At 43.8% G+C, this 19,631-nt stretch overlaps 1 protein-coding gene across 6 annotated transcripts in view; it reads right to left on the bottom strand.

Annotated features, from left to right (window-relative positions):
- Positions 1-19,631, bottom strand: part of OSBPL2 (oxysterol binding protein like 2) — a 341,693-nt gene that overhangs the window by 90,354 nt on the left and 231,708 nt on the right. For all 6 annotated transcript variants that reach the window (XM_078651596.1, XM_078651593.1, XM_078651598.1 and 3 more), the window contains one exon: positions 13,084-13,191. In XM_078651596.1, coding sequence (XP_078507722.1) covers positions 13,084-13,191 — 108 coding nt within the window. The remainder of the gene's footprint in view (positions 1-13,083; positions 13,192-19,631) is intronic.

Genomic DNA, 19,631 nt, shown 5'->3' with positions numbered 1-19,631 from the left:
AGGACAATACAAGCCTTGTGCTTATTTTTCGAGCACATTAGATCCTGTAGCCCAGGCTCTGCCTGCGTGCCTCAAGTCAGTTGCAGCCACAGCCCTAGCTATCAGACAAAGTGATTCCATAGTATTAGGACACTCCCTGACAGTACAGGTTCCACACTCCGTGGAAGTTCTTTTAAACCGAACACAAACTCAGCACTTGACAATTGCACGTTTAACAGGTTATGAATTGACACTGTTTCAGCCGCACATAGAAATCAGACGCTGCAACGTTCTCAATCCTGCTACACTGTTACCATCAGTTAATTCGAATTCTGCCACACATGACTGCGTGGAAGTAGTTAACATTACGACAAAGCCAAGACAAGATCTGACAGATATTCCGTTACCAGACCCCGACCTGACACTTTATGTGGATGGTTCATGTATGAGAACAAGTGCAGGAGAACTAGTCGCCGCGTATGCAGTGACTACTGACACTGAAGTTATTGAGACACACCGTATTGACACCCTGTCCGCTCAAGCAGCAGAGCTAGTTGCTCTGACACAAGCCTGCATACACGCCAAGAACTTGAAAGTTAACGTTTACACAGATTCACGCTACGCATTTGGAGTTGTACACGACTTCGGAGTGCTCTGGCAAGAGAGAGGTTTCATGACTTCTCATGGAACCAAGATTCAGCATGGTCTCCTTATTCAAGCTCTGTTAGATGCCATACATTTACCGACATCTATCGCTATCATGAAGTGCAAAGCACATACGAAAGTTATTGACATTATTTCTCAAGGTAACGATCTAGCAGATCGCACAGCCAAGCTTACAGCACAGACTCCAGACATTCCAGTTAATCCAACACAGACACACACTCCAGATCCGACTACATGCATGACAGTTAAGGACCCTACACAAGATGTCATAGACATACAGTTACATGCTACTCCTGAAGAAATTAGGAAATGGTCCGAACAAGGAGGGGTCCAGACAGATCAGGGATGGGTGACGAAGGGAAAAGCCACATGGTTTCTCCCCGACTCTATGGTTCAAGTCATTATCACTACCGCACATAGTCCAGCACATTTAGGAGAAAAAGCTATGTTAGACAGTATCCAGAACATTTGGTTCAACAAGCATTTACGAGCTGCAGCCAAGCAGAAAGTCCGTACCTGTATGATATGTTGTCAGTTTAATCCAGGTAAAAGTGTCCCGGTGGAACAAGGTGGATTCCAACCTCCTGACCACCCTTTTGAAGTCCTCCAGATGGATTATATTCAGATGGAGCGATGTCGAGGTTTCAAGTATGTCCTTGTAGTTGTATGCGCTTTGTCCAGGTGGACAGAAGCATATCCAGTCCCAGATTACACCGCCGCGACCACTGCCAAGCAGTTGGTTCGTGAGTTCTTCCCCCGCTATGGACTCCCTAGAGTCGTATATTCTGACAACGGCCAGCCATTCTCATCTGAGTTGATGAAGCACGTTTCCCTATTGTTAGGATACCAGTGGAAGTTCCATTGTGTACGCCATCCTGAAGCAGCCGGTCTCGTAGAGAGACATAACCAGACTCTGAAAATCCGTATTGCAAAAGTATGTAAAGAGAAAGGTGTGGACTGGCTAGTAGCTCTGCCAGTCGCTTTGTTCTATATGCGCATGGTCGCACATTCCAGATCAGGTCTGTCCCCGTATGAGGTCGTATTCGGCCGCCCCCCTAACATGTGGGGTACTCCTAGACCCCGAAGTATTACCGATGTTTCAAGTAATATGCTGACAGATTACCTAGCTTCCTTGATGTCTGCCCTCAACTCTTGTCGTTCACAGGTTGCCGCCGCATTTCCAGACAATACCGAGGTGGCACCGCATGAAATCGTTCCAGGATCCATGGTTCTTGTCCGCAATTTTGACCGCTCAAGTCCGCTGGAGCCACGCTGGAAGGAGCCCCGACAGGTCCTCCTCGCCACCCGTACAGCCGTGAAGTTGGAGGGTCGCAAAGGCTGGGTGCACCTTTCGCACGTAAAGAAGTTTTATGGACTGAAACCCGTCTCAAAGAACATTTCCCAGGATTTGAAGGATTGCCAAAATATTGTTCTCAAGGACTGTCCCGCAAAGAACAATGATACTGCACCCTCCCCGTTAGAGAAAACTCCGCAACAGGAGTATAAGTTGAAACTCCGGTCTAGTAAAATAAGTCAGCCAGTTTGATTGTCTAAGTCCTCCCCTAGGTGAAACGGTTAGACTGTTTCTGACATGTATAAAATAGACCCCCATAGTGAGAGAGTTAGTCAAAACTCAATCCGATGTATCGTTTTTCTATGTTTCATATTATTTCTCAGCATTATGATTTCCTGCACCAGTTACGCATTTTACCTGTATTTCCCAGTTCTTCATGTAAATAAGTCTGCTAATGCTACAGTAGAGCATACGTTTAGTGATCTACCTCCTCATGAACTCTCTTACCGCCTCGCTATGCGAAATAATTCTTTCATCCGCATGTTACATTATTCACACCAGACCAGCAATGCCACTAATTGTTGGGTATGTGGTCGACTCCCCCCTTTCCAGACACCGAAGGGAGTTCTGCCACTCTTTCCTTATCCTTTTTCACATAATGGTTCGTGTGGAGCATGGTCCACGTTAACGTCATCCTCAACAGATATGTCTTTTCTTAACAGTACATGTTTTCCAGACAAGCAAGGTCTCCCCCACAGAACCGGGTTAGATCTAGAAAATGAAGTGTATAATTTAGGTAATTATTCTTCGAATTTCATGGTCTTGAATGTTCAGTCTGATACTACTCCAGACTTACCTGCTATTTCAGTACTACCAGTCAAAGGCGAATTATGTGTCCGAAATAATGGTTCCGTACACGTAGGACATAGTGATTGTACTACTATTGTCAAGTATAGTGACAGTGGGAAATCTATTTTCAAAGCTTCACGTCATTCTTATTTTATTTGTGGTCAAACTGCATATGTTCGTCTGCCCCTCGATTGGGAGGGAACCTGTTACATTGCCTTCCTACTGCCACCAGTTTTCCTAGCCCCATCTGATTATCATAGAAACACACATCTAGTACACATTAGACATAGAAGGGAGTCCCCCATTGTCGATTATACTGAAACTGCCCTAGAACAGTATACAGATTTCAACAGAGGTTTCTTTTTCTTTATAGGACCTATCCAGAATAGTAAGCTAATCCGTAGGTTAACCAGAACCCTTGAAGCTGTAGTCAATGAGACTGCCTCTGCTCTAGGTAACTTAACCGAAGAGCAATCTGCTATGAGATTTGTCGTTTTACAGAATCGTCTCGTCCTTGACGTCATACTGGCCGATAGGGGCGGGGCCTGTAGAGTCATCGGATCTAGTTGCTGCATTTTCATTCCAAATAACGCGCCGTCTGTTTATTCAGCTATAACCAGACTCCATAAAATTGCCCATCTGTTACACCAAGATCCAGGCACCTGGACATGGTCCGGTTGGTTCTGGAATATAATTTCCGCCTGGGGATGGAAAGTATTGTCCTTTCTAGGTATTGCAGTAGCGATCATATTCAGCTGCTGCCTCTGTATACAATGTGGCCCTGCGATTTGCGGCATTTGTGCTACATCATGTATTCCTAGTCCCAAACCCCGTTCTAGATCCCGTTCCAGGATAATTCGAGACGAGCAAATGATACTGTATGAAATGATAGATGGTATCATAAATATTGATGTTTCCTGATGGAAAACGTAGTGACAAGGAGGGAATGTGGAAAAGTAAATTTTGCCATGTTCTGTGTCCCTACGTGTCATCCATCATATGTTATATGTGCATGATTAAATATGCATATGTATTCCCTATGTTTGTTTAAAGACGCAATTATAGTTGTGTCCACCTCTAGTATGCCAGTTTCCAGTTCTCGTGAATACTACGAATATCAGGCCTATGTAAAATTACGTTGCCACGTTTCTCAGTGTGCACGTTATTTCATTGTAAAGTCCCCGTTTCTAGGCCTCAGAAGGGCCTGGACACCAGATTCAGCTCCTGTCTCCTGAAGCCTCGCTGAGGAGCGATACAGCCCCCACCTGTATCCTCGACCCTTCACTTACTTCCTGCCTCGCAGTGCCCGGCTCAGCCTGGCTCTGCCACTGAGTCTGCCAAGAGTATGTTATGATTCCAGTTATCAGTTCAGTCCTCCTTCTCTGCATTCCTAAAGCTACTGAATCGCATCGATAGTTTCCGTCATTGTCTAGCCTTTACGTCTCCATGTAAGAGAAATACTGCATTTAATGGTCATTTAATATTCTTCATCACGCACTACATGTAGAATAATGCATGCTCCAGTCTTAGAGTCCGTTAGCCTCTCCCCTCCTGACTCTTAGTTCATATCAACATGTTCTCTAAACATCAGATACTAGATACTGCTTAGGTACATGTCGCCCTGACTCTCCAGACTTCAGTCTCTGCTCCTAGCACAGAGTTCGAAGCCCCCAGCTTCTCCTAGTAACACGTCATTGCTAGTTTGTGCGCACCATCAGGTTAGAGGTCCCGGCTCCTCAGGTAGCCCCCTCCATGGTTTCCGCCCCATTCATGACATATTCTGTTACGTTTGCATCACATGTCTATGTATACGCCCTGTTACACCCATTTTCACCCTTATCTTTCGCGACTGCTACGCGTCACGCCTATTGCTCCACCCACTGCTACGCCTATTGCAATGTAATGCTATGTGCTTGCGCTATGTATATATGCTCATGTACTGTTATTAAAAAGTTATCCTTCCTAGCCTTTTTGTCCAGATCCTGGCAGCGCTGCCAGGGCTTACCATTCTGTTCCCGTGCAGGTTGTCCTGTTCCTGTCCTTTATGCTGTAATAAACCTGCAAACTCCTACTACCTCGAATCTTGACTCTTATTTATTGAGCTATCTGTTATTCATTTATGCATTCAAAAATAGGGTATTATTTATTTATTTACCACAGTTTGATAAAGCTCTGCTATTCAGCTCATGTACTTTTTCTGGACCTACCAATGTTTTTCTTTCGGTGAGAATGACAATTATACAAGCCTACTGGAGGTGTTCCCCATACATGCCAACTCTTTTTCTAGCTAAAAATGTTATTTTAACTTTCCTTTAAAACTGCATCCACAATAAGGAAAGTTAATTGGAAATTTAAATTCAGCTAATGTTTTCTCCTTCATGGACATTTGTCAAATGCTGGTATGCATACTTAGGGTAGAACATGTGTCATGTTTTTGACTTTGAAAACAACTTCAAAGAGACACCAAAAGTGGAGCTACTTGCTGAGTGAGGGCAACTATTCACCCACCCATCAATCCAGGTTATGCAGTGACTGGCAGCTGTGGCAGTAAAACTATTGTCCAGATTCATAGGCCTTTTTACTTCTGCCCATGAGATGGTCTACCAGCTCTTCCCAAAGGTCCAGAACCCATGGATCTGGGGTCTGTTTCTGTGCTGCACAAAACAGTGGGCTCCTCTTTACCAATCTGGTGATCTTCATCTCTGAAATACCTGCCTGCTTTTTCTGTCCACAAACCTGTGATCCTCGTGGGACGTGTATTGGTCTTTCCTTCCATCTGAGGAACGAGTTGGTCTTTCTTTCCTCTGTGAAAATCCACCATTCTTTGTCAATTGTCCGTTATTTCCTGCCAAGAGGACCAGATGTATACATTACTTTAAGGCCAGTCCTCAGATCCGGCTACTACTTTCGACCTTTCAGAACTGGCCTGGCTGAGGACTCTTGCTCAGAAGTCCGTAAATCTGACTAGCAACCAGGATAGGATGTTCCTCAAAGTTTTCAGGAGTCCCCAAACTTTGAAAACGTGCATATCTCCTAGTCGGCTCTTGCATCCAGTCTTCAGTACCACAGGGCTTAGGTACTGAACCTCAGAACCAGCATTTAGTTTATTTTATAGCATTATTTGGTCACCACAGAGGCCTGTGCACCACTGCAGAGTGTTAGAAGACAGTGGATCACAAACTGAATGTGCACTTTTGCCATTCTCTCACCAGACATGGATTAAGCCTGCAGAATCAACTCTCCTGTAGTGACCTCTGGAGAGACCGAGCCTGCCTGCCTGCACAAAGTGCTGGTCTATGCTTGCTAGCAGGAGTTGACTTGTTCTCCTGAAAGGCCTGCACAAGGCCCAGCTCAGGGGTTGACTGTGTAGGACCACAGTGGCTGTAGATTGCCCAGGTTCTAGGAGACTGGCATAGTTATGTGCCCAAGAGGATTCTAAGGTCTACAAAAAAAAGTTATTTGCGTCAAAGAGCTGCAACATCGCCTGTGGCGGAGAGGATGAGCGTGTACCACGCCGACCTAACCTGTGCCTCAGAAAGCCTGTATCTCTACTGCCAGCCCCCAGTGGTTGAAAACCAAAACTAGTAAGCTCTCATACCTCTAGCATTGGGGCTGGTTATGCTGGCTGGTGGATGTTACCAGAACCAATTACCATCTTTCTGGGACTGAGCCAGTGACTTTCCTAGGTGGCCTGGTGCTGTGGGCCCGGCCGGACTGGCTGCAGCGGGCATCATGTGTTTGCCTGAGAGGCTGGAAGGGTGGGGGCCGGTTATGTTAAGCAGCTGGGCTTCATGCTTGATCCCCCCCCACCTCCCAGAAGGGTGGGGGCTGGTCTGACAAAATTGCCAGGGCTGCTTTGGGTTCCCAGTCTGGCCCTGGGAGCCCCTCTTCCAGAAAAATATTCATGTGGCTGATAATTTCTGCAATACTGGTTAATGATTGCAAGGTCATCATTTCCTCTTGTTAACCAGGAACAGCAATAAGGTCCATTACCACAACCTCTATTCCCCCGAAAACATTGGACCTGCAGCTTGTGCACAGGTTGGGAGGGCTGCCACTCTGTTGTCAAGTCTCCTGGAATGACCCCTAAACTGCATGTATGGCTGACTGATGCTTGGCTTGTCAGTCTTTAAATCGTTTGAGAGCCAAACCAGCCTTCATCCCAAACAAACTGGAGTCCTCATAGTGCTTGTCCCTAAGGAACGCCTGGACAACCCCTGAAAGACTGGTTGATCACATCCAGGTAAGCCTTCTAAGCACAGTAACAGAGCCTTCAACTGTGTATAAAAGCAGCATGCATGACTACATCACCTCATCCTGAGCACCACATATCGTTTGAGACACTGAGGTGCCAAGGACTTGTGGGGTGTTCGACAAATGCTTGTTGGCAATGTCCCTTAAAGCACAGTTGTACCGGCCCAGAGAGGATACAGCATTCAAGCATCTTAAGGCTATACTAGATGAAGAGAACTCGTTCTTTTCCAAAGCATAAATCAATAAGTTTCAGCTCTCTACCTGGAGGGCTGGGCAGAAAGGAATTCACTTCTGGACGCCTGTTCCACCAGGTTTTGTCAGAAATTCTGGATCACCGAGGGATGGCCCATGTCATTCGAGCACAGCTTGGACCAAGTGGCCATAAGGGTATCTCAGTTAACAAGTTTGCCTTGGTTTCAACAGAAGGCACCTGTAAATGAAGTACTTCTGCTGGCCTTCGCACAACTACAGCGAAAGAGGCATTTTTCTCTTTCTATTGTTGGCCCAGGTGGCAAGTCAAAGTCCATCTCTGAGGAGGTATCCAGCCCACAGGCATTTTGTAAATTCAATTATAGTCCATCATCGGTATAGTGAGGAAGGAGCATTTTGGCCATTTTGGCCATCTCCTCCTCCTCCTCCTCCTCCTCCTCCTCATCATCATCTTTATCATCAATGTCATGTGGAACATTTTGCATACCCTGAACCACACCAGGGCAAGAGCAAAATAAGATCTCTAGACTGGAGCCAAGGTTCAGGCCAAGGATTAGAGCCTGGTTGCAAAGTGTGCCTTGGTGATTTCTTTTCACAACAGACTGGAGCTAGCCAATGACTGTTCAGGGTCACAGACAGGCTTTAGAATAATTTACGGGGCTAGCGCCAGCAGAGAAGAAGCTGGAGAGGACTCTGCGATAGAAGTGGAAGTATTCACTGGTGTCAGAATGGCCCTGGACATAGGTACTATGGGGTCAGTCAGTCGAGAGAGGGCCCGTCAGCCAAAGTTCAACTGGAGACCCTAGCCGTTTTGTGGTGCCCGAAGACAGACTAGAGGGAGCTGGAAGTGTCGGACAGAGCAGCAGAATGGCTTCGCGAAAGGCCATTGCTACTGAGAACAGTGACGGACCTGGGAATTCATGGCATGCCGAGACCAACTGTGGGACCGGATCAGTCATGAGACTCTTGTAGTCTATGATCCTTTGAATGACGTCCTTTAGCCTTCTTGCCCTAATTTGAGTGCCGGGGATGGGGTTGAGTCCCGTTTGGGCCACCTGCAAGTCTTCTACTTCAACTTCAGGCTTTGGAGCAGGAGTGAAATCTACTTCAACTGCGACCTCTTCTAATGTTTAGTGACAGGTTTCACCTCTCAAGATCACCTTGAAGTGTATTTATCTCATCGCTCCAAGTCGTGACCAGAGTTCACTACCCCTAAAGCACGCCATGCAGGTCCTTGACCAATATTTGCTTAATGCAGTCATGGCATGGCATGGCTTGAATCCTATCATTTTCAGTTGAGACGTTGTCCCTGGCTCAATATCTGATGCAACTCAAAGGTCATCAAAAAATAAAAGTCGGGAGCAGAGTTCTAGATTTGTGTCAAAGCATGGGGGGGGGGAAGGGAACAGGGTGTGGAGGCAACACTTGTAAGCAGCTCTGCACTGTCTCTTCCGGGAAGGTACAGAGTCATCGTGGAAACACATGGCAGCATTGCTGAGAAAATTATTTGGATAATATCAGGCATCTAGGAAAATTGTTATGGTAAGCCATTTGGGATTAGCAGTATCACATTTTGCTCTAAAAGGACAGTTTACTGCCCTACCCGTCTGGCTACTGTCCAAATAGCTATGTAACAACTAAAGCCTAGTGGTGCAAGCAGACCTCTCACTTCAGTAGCAAAGGGCACGAGTATATTTGGCATTTCAAAATCAAGAGTTTTTGGTCTTTCGGTTCTTTGTCTTACAACAGCAAGAAGCTTAACTGATCTTCTTGTTTCTTCAAGTACATGGCAACGCTCTAAAGTTCAAGTCACACGTGCAAACCATAATTGGTCACAATGAAGTATGCCAAACATATAAACCAAAGCTGGTCATAAAGATGATTGCTTATAACTTTTTGCTCGAACAATGAGCGTCTGGCCAACGTCCCCAGATACAGGAAGGCACGCACCGGCGGTAGACGCTTTTCTGTAAAAGCATCCTCATGATGGAACTCACTTCCTCGCCCCCTGAGGCAGGAACCCAGCCATCTCCTTTTCCGGAAAAAATTGAAAACGCTGCTGTTCCCAAAATAAAGTCCCCTCTCCCCTCTGGTCTCCACAAATGCTACAGCGCGGGTTTGCCTCCGGGTCACCAGGCGCTCTATAAATCGCTAAATAAATAAATAAATAAATAAATAAATTATAGGAAGGCCAAGACACTCTCTTGCTCTGGGTCTACAAGGATCCTAGTAAAAGGGTAGGAATGGTCATTAACTTTACCAAAGGAAGTTTTGATTAAGCTGGAAGGTTGTCTGTCATGAAAGCAGGATTCAACATTGGGATGAACTACAATTAAGGATTTTAAAATAATGAACTCACATTATCTGGACCTGCCACTGTACATAGAGTACACTAGCCATTCGAGAGGCGCAGTATTAGTGGTCACTCCTACATAAATTCTTCTTTCTGAAAGTGATGATCATGCAACTGTTTCAGCAGCACCTGGGGCTTCAGAAGCTTGGCAAACTCTTTTCCAGTAGGGTGCATAAAGTATTATTCTTCACTGGCGCCTTCCCATACTGGGTCTGAAGCTCTAGGATGTATCATGTTTGGTTTCCAGAGCAAATTTTCTAAGGTGGCAGATTCAATGGCTTTACAGGTATTGTTAAGAGATCCCAATTTGATCTGCCACACAATCAGGAGGAAGATGGGTTTAATATATAGATATGACTGTCTTTCAGGTCAAACCTATTCCTGGAGCTCAGAGCAACCAAGAAAAAAAAAAAAAAAAAATATATATATATATATATATATATATATATATATATATATATATATATATATATATATATATATATATATATCCACTAACAGCCTCCGAGCAAAGGGGGCCCCGACTCTACAGGGCGGCCTCAGGACAATGGGCACGGAGCAGCCCATCACGTGTTTTTGGAGAATATATATAGATCCCAGAACAAACAGGGCAAGCCATGGGAAGCTACACTTACAATACAAATCTGTTTCTCAAACTTCATCCTGGTGGCTACTGCTGCAAAACGAAGGAGACCACTGGAGTGCAAACCCTGCATAGACTGCAGAGGCACTACAGCAAGAAAGCATGAGGGGCAAGCGCCTTGAAGGCAACATGTTGGCACTTCTGGTCATAGAAAACTCATTTAATAGAGCTGTGAAAAAAAGTCTCCTAGATATTGAGGCACTTGGGAGTAGCAGAACAGTTATTCTCCTTGAATGGCTGTTAAGGTGGAGTAATCAGAAGGAACTATAAAAAATATAATGAAAACTCCCAGGGGTGCCCACACAAAGTGTCAAAATGACTAGGATGGTTGCTTTGATTGTACAAAATATGAAGGAAAAGTTCCAATGCTATAAGACAAAAATATGTTGGCGATGATAGGGCTCAGGAATGAGCAATCGGAATGCTTGTTCTTGGATCTCCTAGGTTTGTGGCAGCCAATCTGTGCAGGATTGGTAAATGGATCTACTGTCAATCTTAGCTAACCACACAAGGAGGGAACCATGCTCAATATTTTCGCTCAATGGCACAGGCAACTTGTAATACCCAGAAGGGGAACAAGACTCAGTCCCTAGATACAAATGCAAAAAAGTTTCAAGGAACCTAGTGAGGTGACTTACTGATGAATTACAATTTCGTGAAGCCCTCACCCACCAACCTGGTTGGTGGCATGCTTCATCATCGGGCCCACCCAATGACACCTAATGTGTCCTGGGTGTGCTGCGGCACCTGATTACAGCGGAGCTGGTATTTTACTGAGAGTGCAGTGTGAGGTGTAAAATGAAGTGTGAGTTAAAACGGCTTGGCGAGGGTCCCAGTACCCGAGGGTAGATTAAATGTTATTAACTGGGCCCCCCGTCAGCGGTTAAAATAAGGCTTGGGGATGTTTAAGGGAGGCGAGTTACTACCTCCTACATCCATCAGTTGGATGGATGTAGGAGGTAGTAACTCACCTCCCACTTATTGATTACGTGTAGTCTAGGAGGAAAACGTTTGTCCAGTGTCGGAAACAAACTGGGTGTGCTGCCTTCTTTACATATTAAAGAGGCTTCTTGACTGTTTGAAACAAGGAAAAAACAAGTGTTCATAAGAATGGGGAAAAGCAGGAAGTAAAAAATGCAGCCTTTCGACGGACATCTCTGGATTCTGACGGTTGTGGTACAGTGTTTCATATCAACTGTTTCTTACACTTTATTAATCTCTGATTTCAAGGTAAGAAATCTTCCAGCCTCTGTTGAGGAAAAGTCACAATACCCTTTATCCTACATCTGCTGGAGACCATGTAGAAAGGATGTAAAGTGGTGGTGCCCCAAAAGAGCATGTGTCGTCATTATGTTGACCCGCCAAAGCGATGATACAGTACTTGTGTGTTTCACTGCCACAAATTGCTAGCTGCACAAAAAGCTAACTTTTAAACTAGACTAAGATATCAAGCAGAGGAAAGTCAAAAAATGAACTGCAAAGGGTGGAAGACTTTCACAAACTGAAGGAAAGGGGGAAAGCCCTTAACCAAAGAAAAGACGCCTTACACACAGGCGTAATGCAGGGTACAATATACGTTATCTTCTACAAACGGAAGGACTGAAGATACCAACAGTTTTGGATTCTTGTTACAAACTGAGATTGGATAATGCCAGGACACAAGCCTGTCTAGACTTTCACAAATGTACACTCACTCATTGGTCTCAAAAGTTTGTATTTCCTGGCCATCTTTTTATCCTAGAACTGATAGAATCTAATATTTCTACCGCAATGTGGTGACATTATGTTGTTGGAGGGAAGGGGAATTTGTTTTTCTTCACAGTCCTCAAATATTGGGAAATAAAATTAATTCACAATAAGTAAAAAGGGAGAATCAAAATCTATATAATCAAAGAAAAGCACACTTTAGATCCACTTGCGATGACAGTGACCAGAATTGCATTTAAGGCCGGTATCTTTCCCGTCAGACTTGAATAAATAGAAAGAAGACATGGACTGGGGCATTTTAGCTGAGTGGCAGGTCTATGTTGATAGAAGTTTACTAAATAAATGGTCTAAGATATGGCAGCATTGACAATCCTACAAGGGGTTGAACTTGACGAGGTAATACTTACCAGATTAAGTCAGGGAGTACATCTGAGATAAGAAATACTATGCTCAGAGTCATATAAATGCTCAACCAGATGTTTTAGGTTATGATGTATAAATGTGCATCTAACTGTGCAATCAAGTTAGTCTACTATACAGAGAATGGGACTGAGCAGTGAAAATGAAAAATGTAAGAAAATGTTGTTCAGAAAAGAAATTGTCAGATACAAAACATGCTCTTCATTAGCAACCAAATTTATGAAGCGACATTTCACTCCATGCATCTCTCACACAGCGAATTAAAAAATGTATCCACAACTGAATTTGTAGATTCGATCATCCATTTTCATCATATTAATCCATGTTCATCCATCTTGTACATTACATCATCTTGCTCAATCCATATGGATGGCCGCATGTATCCCCAAAGTTTCTAATGGTGCACGTATGTCTATCCAGACCTTTCTCTTGCAGCACTTGAGTGTAACAGTTCATCCTGGACAGCTTAAAACATTATCATGATGGTTGTGGATAAATTTCTGAATTCGCTGTGCGACAGATGCATGGGGTGAAATGTCACTTCATAAATTTGTCTACAATGATGGCGCCGCTGGGGCTAGATGCAGCACCTGTCAGCACGGAAACTGTGGAGTTGGAAAAAGAATAAAGATTAAATGGATTATAGGGGTTTGCATCCTGCCACATTGACATGAAACTTCATTAGCAACCCCCATGTCCCCACCTTACCTGTGATTCACAATCTCCACAGTGCCATACTGCTCGATCCACAGCTTGCCGATGATGACGTTATGGACACAACAGGTAGGGTTTGTCCATGTGAACGCTTCATTATACCTGTGACGGGAAACAAAGCGGAGCAGCCTGTGAAATGCAGCGAGCAGGAGCACTATAAACCTCTAATGTTGAGGGTACGGTCCCATGCAGTTCCAGAAATTACTCAGTCTCTCTCTCACACACTAATAAAGTACTTACTTCGGGTAACAATAGATCTGGTGATTACTATCTACCTGCAGATTCCTCATCTCATGAATCTTCCCGGGAGACAGAAAGGATTCAGTGAAGTTGGAATAGTTCTTCAGTGGGTGGAGCCACAGCTCCAACTCAACCTTGGACCCTCGCCATGTGTGACGTCATGGCACCACCCCTGTGCTTGGACATCATTTCCCACCCTTTTTTGGAGGCGAAGACCAGATTGATGAAAGTGACAGAAATGCAGTGGAGAAAGCATTAACTTGAAACCTTATCAGAACTACCACAACACTCCTCAGGACGGGGAGGTGGGTAGGGCAGTAAGGAATATCTATTTAGATAGAACATTCATCAAAAACATTATTACCAAAAGAAAGTAACTTATTCTTCTGATGGACACTTCAGTGAGCAGATTCCTCATCCCATAAACCATTACGGTAGCAATACACCCAAAAGGAAGGTCTTATTAGAAACCTCAACCAGCCATGCCATAAGGACCCGTGTTGACTATCCCTGCGAGCACAGTGTGGAGGTTACATCTGATTCACACCTTTGTAACAGTCCAGCACTTGTGTCTGTTAGAAACATGCACGGATTGCAGGAAAGACTCAGTCTTGCTTAAGCAAAGTTAGCCTAGCATCCCCATAACACCTAACATACAGAAAGCTATACATGCTCACCTCATCAGAATGTTTTTTCCAAGATTCAATAAATATTTTTTTTTAAACAACACAGACAAACAATTATATAGGTCAAGTCATCTATTCCTGCATGGGACCAGCATATCCAACAAGGGTCAGCTAACAAACATCAAATTCACAAATGTCATACTAAAAACTTGCAGAAGCAGGCGATGCAACCCCCTGTACCCCTTTTTTGTTATCTCCCTGCAACAGGATATGAAAAACTAAATAGCATAGAAGAAGTAACAGCGGCTATGTACAAAGCAGCCCACATACGTCAAGCAGAAAGAGTAAGGTGGAACACCAACCAAAGATAGCCCTGAAAAGATAGACACAAATATAACAAGCATTAGACAAGTGTCTGCAGCTCGAACCACAAACCCATCAGAAACTAGGACTAAACAAGGCCCCACAAAGGCTCATAACAGATGTAAACAACAACTGAAGAGGTGAATGACCCACCACAGCAATCAAGTCGAAGAAAGATGGTACTTCACCAAGGTGCCCCAAAAAGGGACAGGACTTCAGAATTCCTACTACCCAAAACTAAAGACATACTGTTTAGGGTTTAAAGAAAACAAGCTTTCATGTTTAATATTTCCACTAGAAAAGTACATCCAACTCCCTGCAGCATTAACTCTTTTGTTGCCAATATAGAGTGGGGTCTTTGGTTGCGGGAAGGTTTGCCTGTTAAGGTACGCATGGATCCATGTATGAAAGCTGTTCAAAACTGTGCAAATGGTTCATCAATGCAAAGTCAATAATATTAGGGTTCGAGCTTTTCTGTGAAGTTTAATTGAGTGTAGCTATTTAGAATGCTGCCACAATTCTCCCTGATTATATGTAAACAATACATATTATATGTTACAATAACTTTTTGTGAAATTAAGTGAATGCTTAGGAGTAAATTTGCCAAAGCATTTCTCAAGATGCTTCCTCTGAAACTAAAAGTTCGCAATGGTAGTTTGAATAATAGTATTTAACCTGAACCCTGCTATAAGCAGAGATCTGACTTAGCAAGAGTGCTGTCAGATTCAGAGCCATCCTGCGATCAAAAAGTTGCCCTTAAAAGAGGCCAATTATAAACGGAGACTATGAAAATGAAAATATTCGATAGAAATAGCAGCAGAACATTTATGTTAACTATTGTACAATCCAAATGGACAGCTTACCATTCCTCTAAGCCGACACGAAATAAAATATGTTTAATGCATGCCAAAAAGAATAATAAATCGAGAATCAGTGTAAGACCATTGATTGAGGGCATGCTTTTGTTAAACGTTAAAAAAAAAATTCAGGGCCCAATTCTTGAAAAAAGCCACAAAAGTGCAAATGAAGATCTATAACTTTGCATCAGTGCAGATTTACGAATTCCTGGGATTGAAAGGACTTTACTTAAAAGAAAGTCCAACAAACCGTTTTTTCTTCTTTTTTCCACCATGGAGAACCGTTTTTACCTCCATCCCCACTCCCTAGATTTGGAGGAGGTGGTTTAGCACCTTAGAAAATGTTTTGTGTCTGCATTTGTCCATAATAAATTTACAATTTTCCAGAGGGGGGTTGGGCTGGAGAAGAGTTGGTGAATGTCCTTGAACATGCAATTTATTGGATGTACTCACAGGACATGCCACTTCTCCCCTTCTTACTGTCTGCTACAAGTAAATATTCTCCCACGAACATCTTCATGCTAGTAAATCCTTTTCCAAGTACACCACCAACTTTTAGGCACGGTACCTAAGCTTACACTAATGAACAGCTCTGACAATCAGGTCCATAACATTTCGACTCCGACAAGACCTTCCAGATTCCATCTAGTTGTCAAATGTAAACCAGTCAGTAATTGAATAAGCGGTTGATACATGCTCAGTTATGGCAGACAAGGGAACTAAGGCACAGTGGCAAGAAGGGATTTGCCCAAAAATCACACAAATATGCTCAAGTGGTGAAGGTCTGACTGTCGTGGTCTTGCTGGTCCTCTTTTAGCAACTTATGCACTGGACCGCAAACATCTGAAATTATGTACATAACATTTTGTGAAATAAAGTGAATGCTTCAAATAAGCAGACCAATTCACAATATGCTTTGTTAGAAACTATAGTAAGAAACAGAGTAACTGTACTGTTGGAACAATAGGATGTCCTGAATTCTGTTGCAATCAGAAATCTGGCATAACAAAAGTGCTACCATATTCAGAGCCCACTTTGATCAAGAAGTTTTTCCAAGAAGAGGCCATCCATAAACAGAGCCTATACATATTCAAATGTTTGACATAAAATAACCTTGGTGTATTCAGTGTCAGGTATGATCAGAAAAGAGGTAGAATCAGAGCTTTGTTAGATGCCACACTGTGATATAACTTAAGGTTAGGCATCATCAAAGAGGACATTTTCCAAGCTCTAACATAATGAGAACACTGCCATCATTTGTCACATCACTGCATTGAATCAAACAGAACAAGTTGATATTTATGCAAAGCAAGTAAATTAACTTCTGAAGCATTCCATCCCTTAGACAATTGATAATTTATTAAATTCTACATGCCTGAAGGCGCAGCATATATCCGTTATAAACATACACAGTATCAACAAATGGTTGGCACCAAGACGACGATCAACGACTAAACAGCACAGCACAACTGCCCAGGACATCTCTGTACCTTCTTGCTTACAAGACCACCAGGCATCTATATGAAAGATCTAATAAGAGGTAATGCGTAATAAGGGGATGACAAGAAAAAAGACAAAAGAAGTGTAGAACTATATGCCAAACCTTGCAACGCCCAGTTCGGTTTAGTGTCACAAAACCACCAGTTCTAACGTTTGCCTCCCAACGGATAAGCAGAAAAAAAGGAGAAACCATGCAGCGTGGATCAAAGTACCACTCAAATGAGAAAATGTCTCCCAAAGATTAAAATATGGAACAGAAGCAAAATGAACAATGCTGACAAAAAGGCAATACCAGCACCTGGGGCCGCACACAGACACATTCAACCACCCTCCTACAGAGGGAAATGCCATTTATATTTCTTCATCAGCCTTTTATTGAGAGTAAGAAGGAGAAAACACACAAAGGGGAAAGAAGGAGGGAGAGAAAGATGGAAAGACTGACACAAAGGGAGAAAGTAGGAGCCAAAAGAGTGAGATATAAAGGGACAGGGAGTGACTCGTAGCGAATTAAAAAGTAGCCGAATGTGCAGACTTCGCAGACTATAAATAACATCGGTCGTGACCTTCAGTGCAGAGCTGTGGGCAGCGGCACTCATTGCTTTACAAATTAAGCACTACAGGTATACAACATGAAAGCTAAAACAGTTCGCCAGACAATCCTGAAAATGTAAAGACACTTTAGACGACAGGGCATGAGTGTTGAATCAAAAAGCAAGGCCTTCAGTGACAAATCAGAGGCTGTTGAAGTCCGGACTGCGTTGGTAGTATCAGCAGGGTTTACCAACCCTGAAGTAAAGGCCTCCGACTTAGGCATGGTCGAAGGTCCAGAAGGCAACCTGGAGTCCCAAAGAGCACCACAAGGAGCCAATGGAGGCCAGAATATAAAGTCCTAACTTGAGGTCAACCCCTTGGGCCAGAAAAGCTTGCAGCTGGTCCAGCACCACAGGACGGAGAGCCGGAGGGGAACCAGGCATTGGTGTCCAACTTTGGTCCATCAAAGCTACATACAGTTCTGAGGACGTTTAAGTCAGAGGAAGGGAAGTAAATTCATTGACCAAATAAACTGTCCTATGACTGTATCTATCCTGCAGACATTTGCACAATCAAAACCCCAAGGGCAGTCAAGGGCCCAAAGATTACATTTAAGAGGGACCAGATCAATATCTTTCACATCCTGGCCTCCTTTTTAGGGACACTGCTCTGAAAGTACTGAAAAGCACGTTTTATGAACTTATTTTAACACAAAGCGACAGCATAGAAAAAAGGAAATGGCATCAGAGCGCTGGGGTGACGTCATATATGTGCCTTCCTCAAGTGACATATGGGGAGGAGCAGCAGCCGAGTTGGGGTTATGTCATCAACGACAAGTGCAGGTGAACTATTTCAAATTTTCTGGATCCTGTCTGACATAAGATTCATGAGGTGAGGAAGCGGTAGCCTTCAGAAAATTGGAACCTAATGGTGCACTAGCAGAAAAAAGTCAGACAATCTTGCATTGCAGCTTTAACTGCAAATATCAATGAATGTTGCCTTTTTCATATGTAGTGTTTAACTTTGCTCGATAGCCACTTTCATAGCACTCTCAGCGTTAGCTCTTTTTTAAACCACACAGGAGAAATCACCGACCAAAAATAGCCTTAGCTCTTTCAAATTTCTTCATTCTGAATATCATGCATCGGGGGAGTTCTTTTGCTGTACAGAGGACTCGGCTATGGACCACAACCAGACAAAGAGATTATTAACAATCCTCCAGATTTCAGGAAATCGATAAAAAACCTGTAGGTTGTCCAACACACACTTTCAATGTTAACTTAACAAGATGGAACAGCACATACCCGCAGGTTGCAACTGTCTTCAAATCTCTTCCTGCATCACTTTCATGCACAAGAGATGCTACAAGCCAAATTCGAGACACTGGAGCGCACCTAAGAATCCCCAATGCGGCAACCAACACTGTACATTTTGCTACACAATAAACTCACACCAACCATGAATAACCTGAATAGATACTCAAGTGCCCATTGAAAAAGCTTAGGGGGCTTTTTATGGACACCGCAATACAAAACCATCATTAGTATGAACCAGTGTCCAAGAATGGGTGCAGGCACACATTTAGCAACCAAAGAATTGAGGCAATGTGAGAATCTAATATAAGCTAATGAAAAGTGGATGTTTCGGAGTGTGACATGGAATTAACCCACATCCTCTCCCGAGTACCTGCAACAAGCAGTAAGGGAAGTTTTGATGCACGTTTACCTCTACAATCTACAACCTTCATCCTAATGTGTTTTTTGTGCGACTGCCATCGATTTTTTTTATTTTACTTTTTCTTCTTTCTCGTTTGTATCTGTAACGTGTAAATATGTAAAATTCTCCTCAGGTAATGTGCTTGGGGTTCTATTGTGAAGCGCTCTGACACCTTTGGGTAAAGTCCGCGCTATATAAAAATGCACTAATTAAATAAATAAATGAGCAATTATAGAGAAACTTATTTCTATCAGGGGCCGAGAATACACAGGCCTGCCAAGTATCACGCATCAGGCGTGACTCTAACGCATTTCAGTGTGGTGTTCCGCATCACCGCACTGAAATGAATTGTCACGCATGTTGCGGTACCAGCGCTGTCTGCTGTACCAGCGCTGAAGTAAGTCTACGTCAGGCCGATAGCGCCTGTGCCCTGCGCCGGCTCTGCTGCTCAATGCAGACTTTCGGCCCGGGGCGCTGCCACCAGCACAGGCTTTGTAACAGTTAAAATTGTGCACTGTCTGCTGCGACAATGTATCTTAGCCTGCGGCATTGGTATTCCCGCCCGCGCCGCAGGGGAGGGCGGAGTCACTCACTGACTACAGACAGGCCTGACGTCACCCAGCCCACGTAATGCTATGCTCAATACAGAGACATCCGGGCGGCCCTGCCCTCACTGGTTAAGTCGTGATTACTGGGTTTGGCCCAGCGG

The sequence above is a fragment of the Lissotriton helveticus genome, chromosome 7 (genome assembly GCF_964261635.1).
Source record: "Lissotriton helveticus chromosome 7, aLisHel1.1, whole genome shotgun sequence".
In the NCBI taxonomy this organism is placed as follows: Eukaryota; Metazoa; Chordata; class Amphibia; order Caudata; family Salamandridae; genus Lissotriton; species Lissotriton helveticus.
Note: the sequence above shows the minus strand (reverse complement) of the source record. Positions and strands in the feature narration are given on the sequence as shown.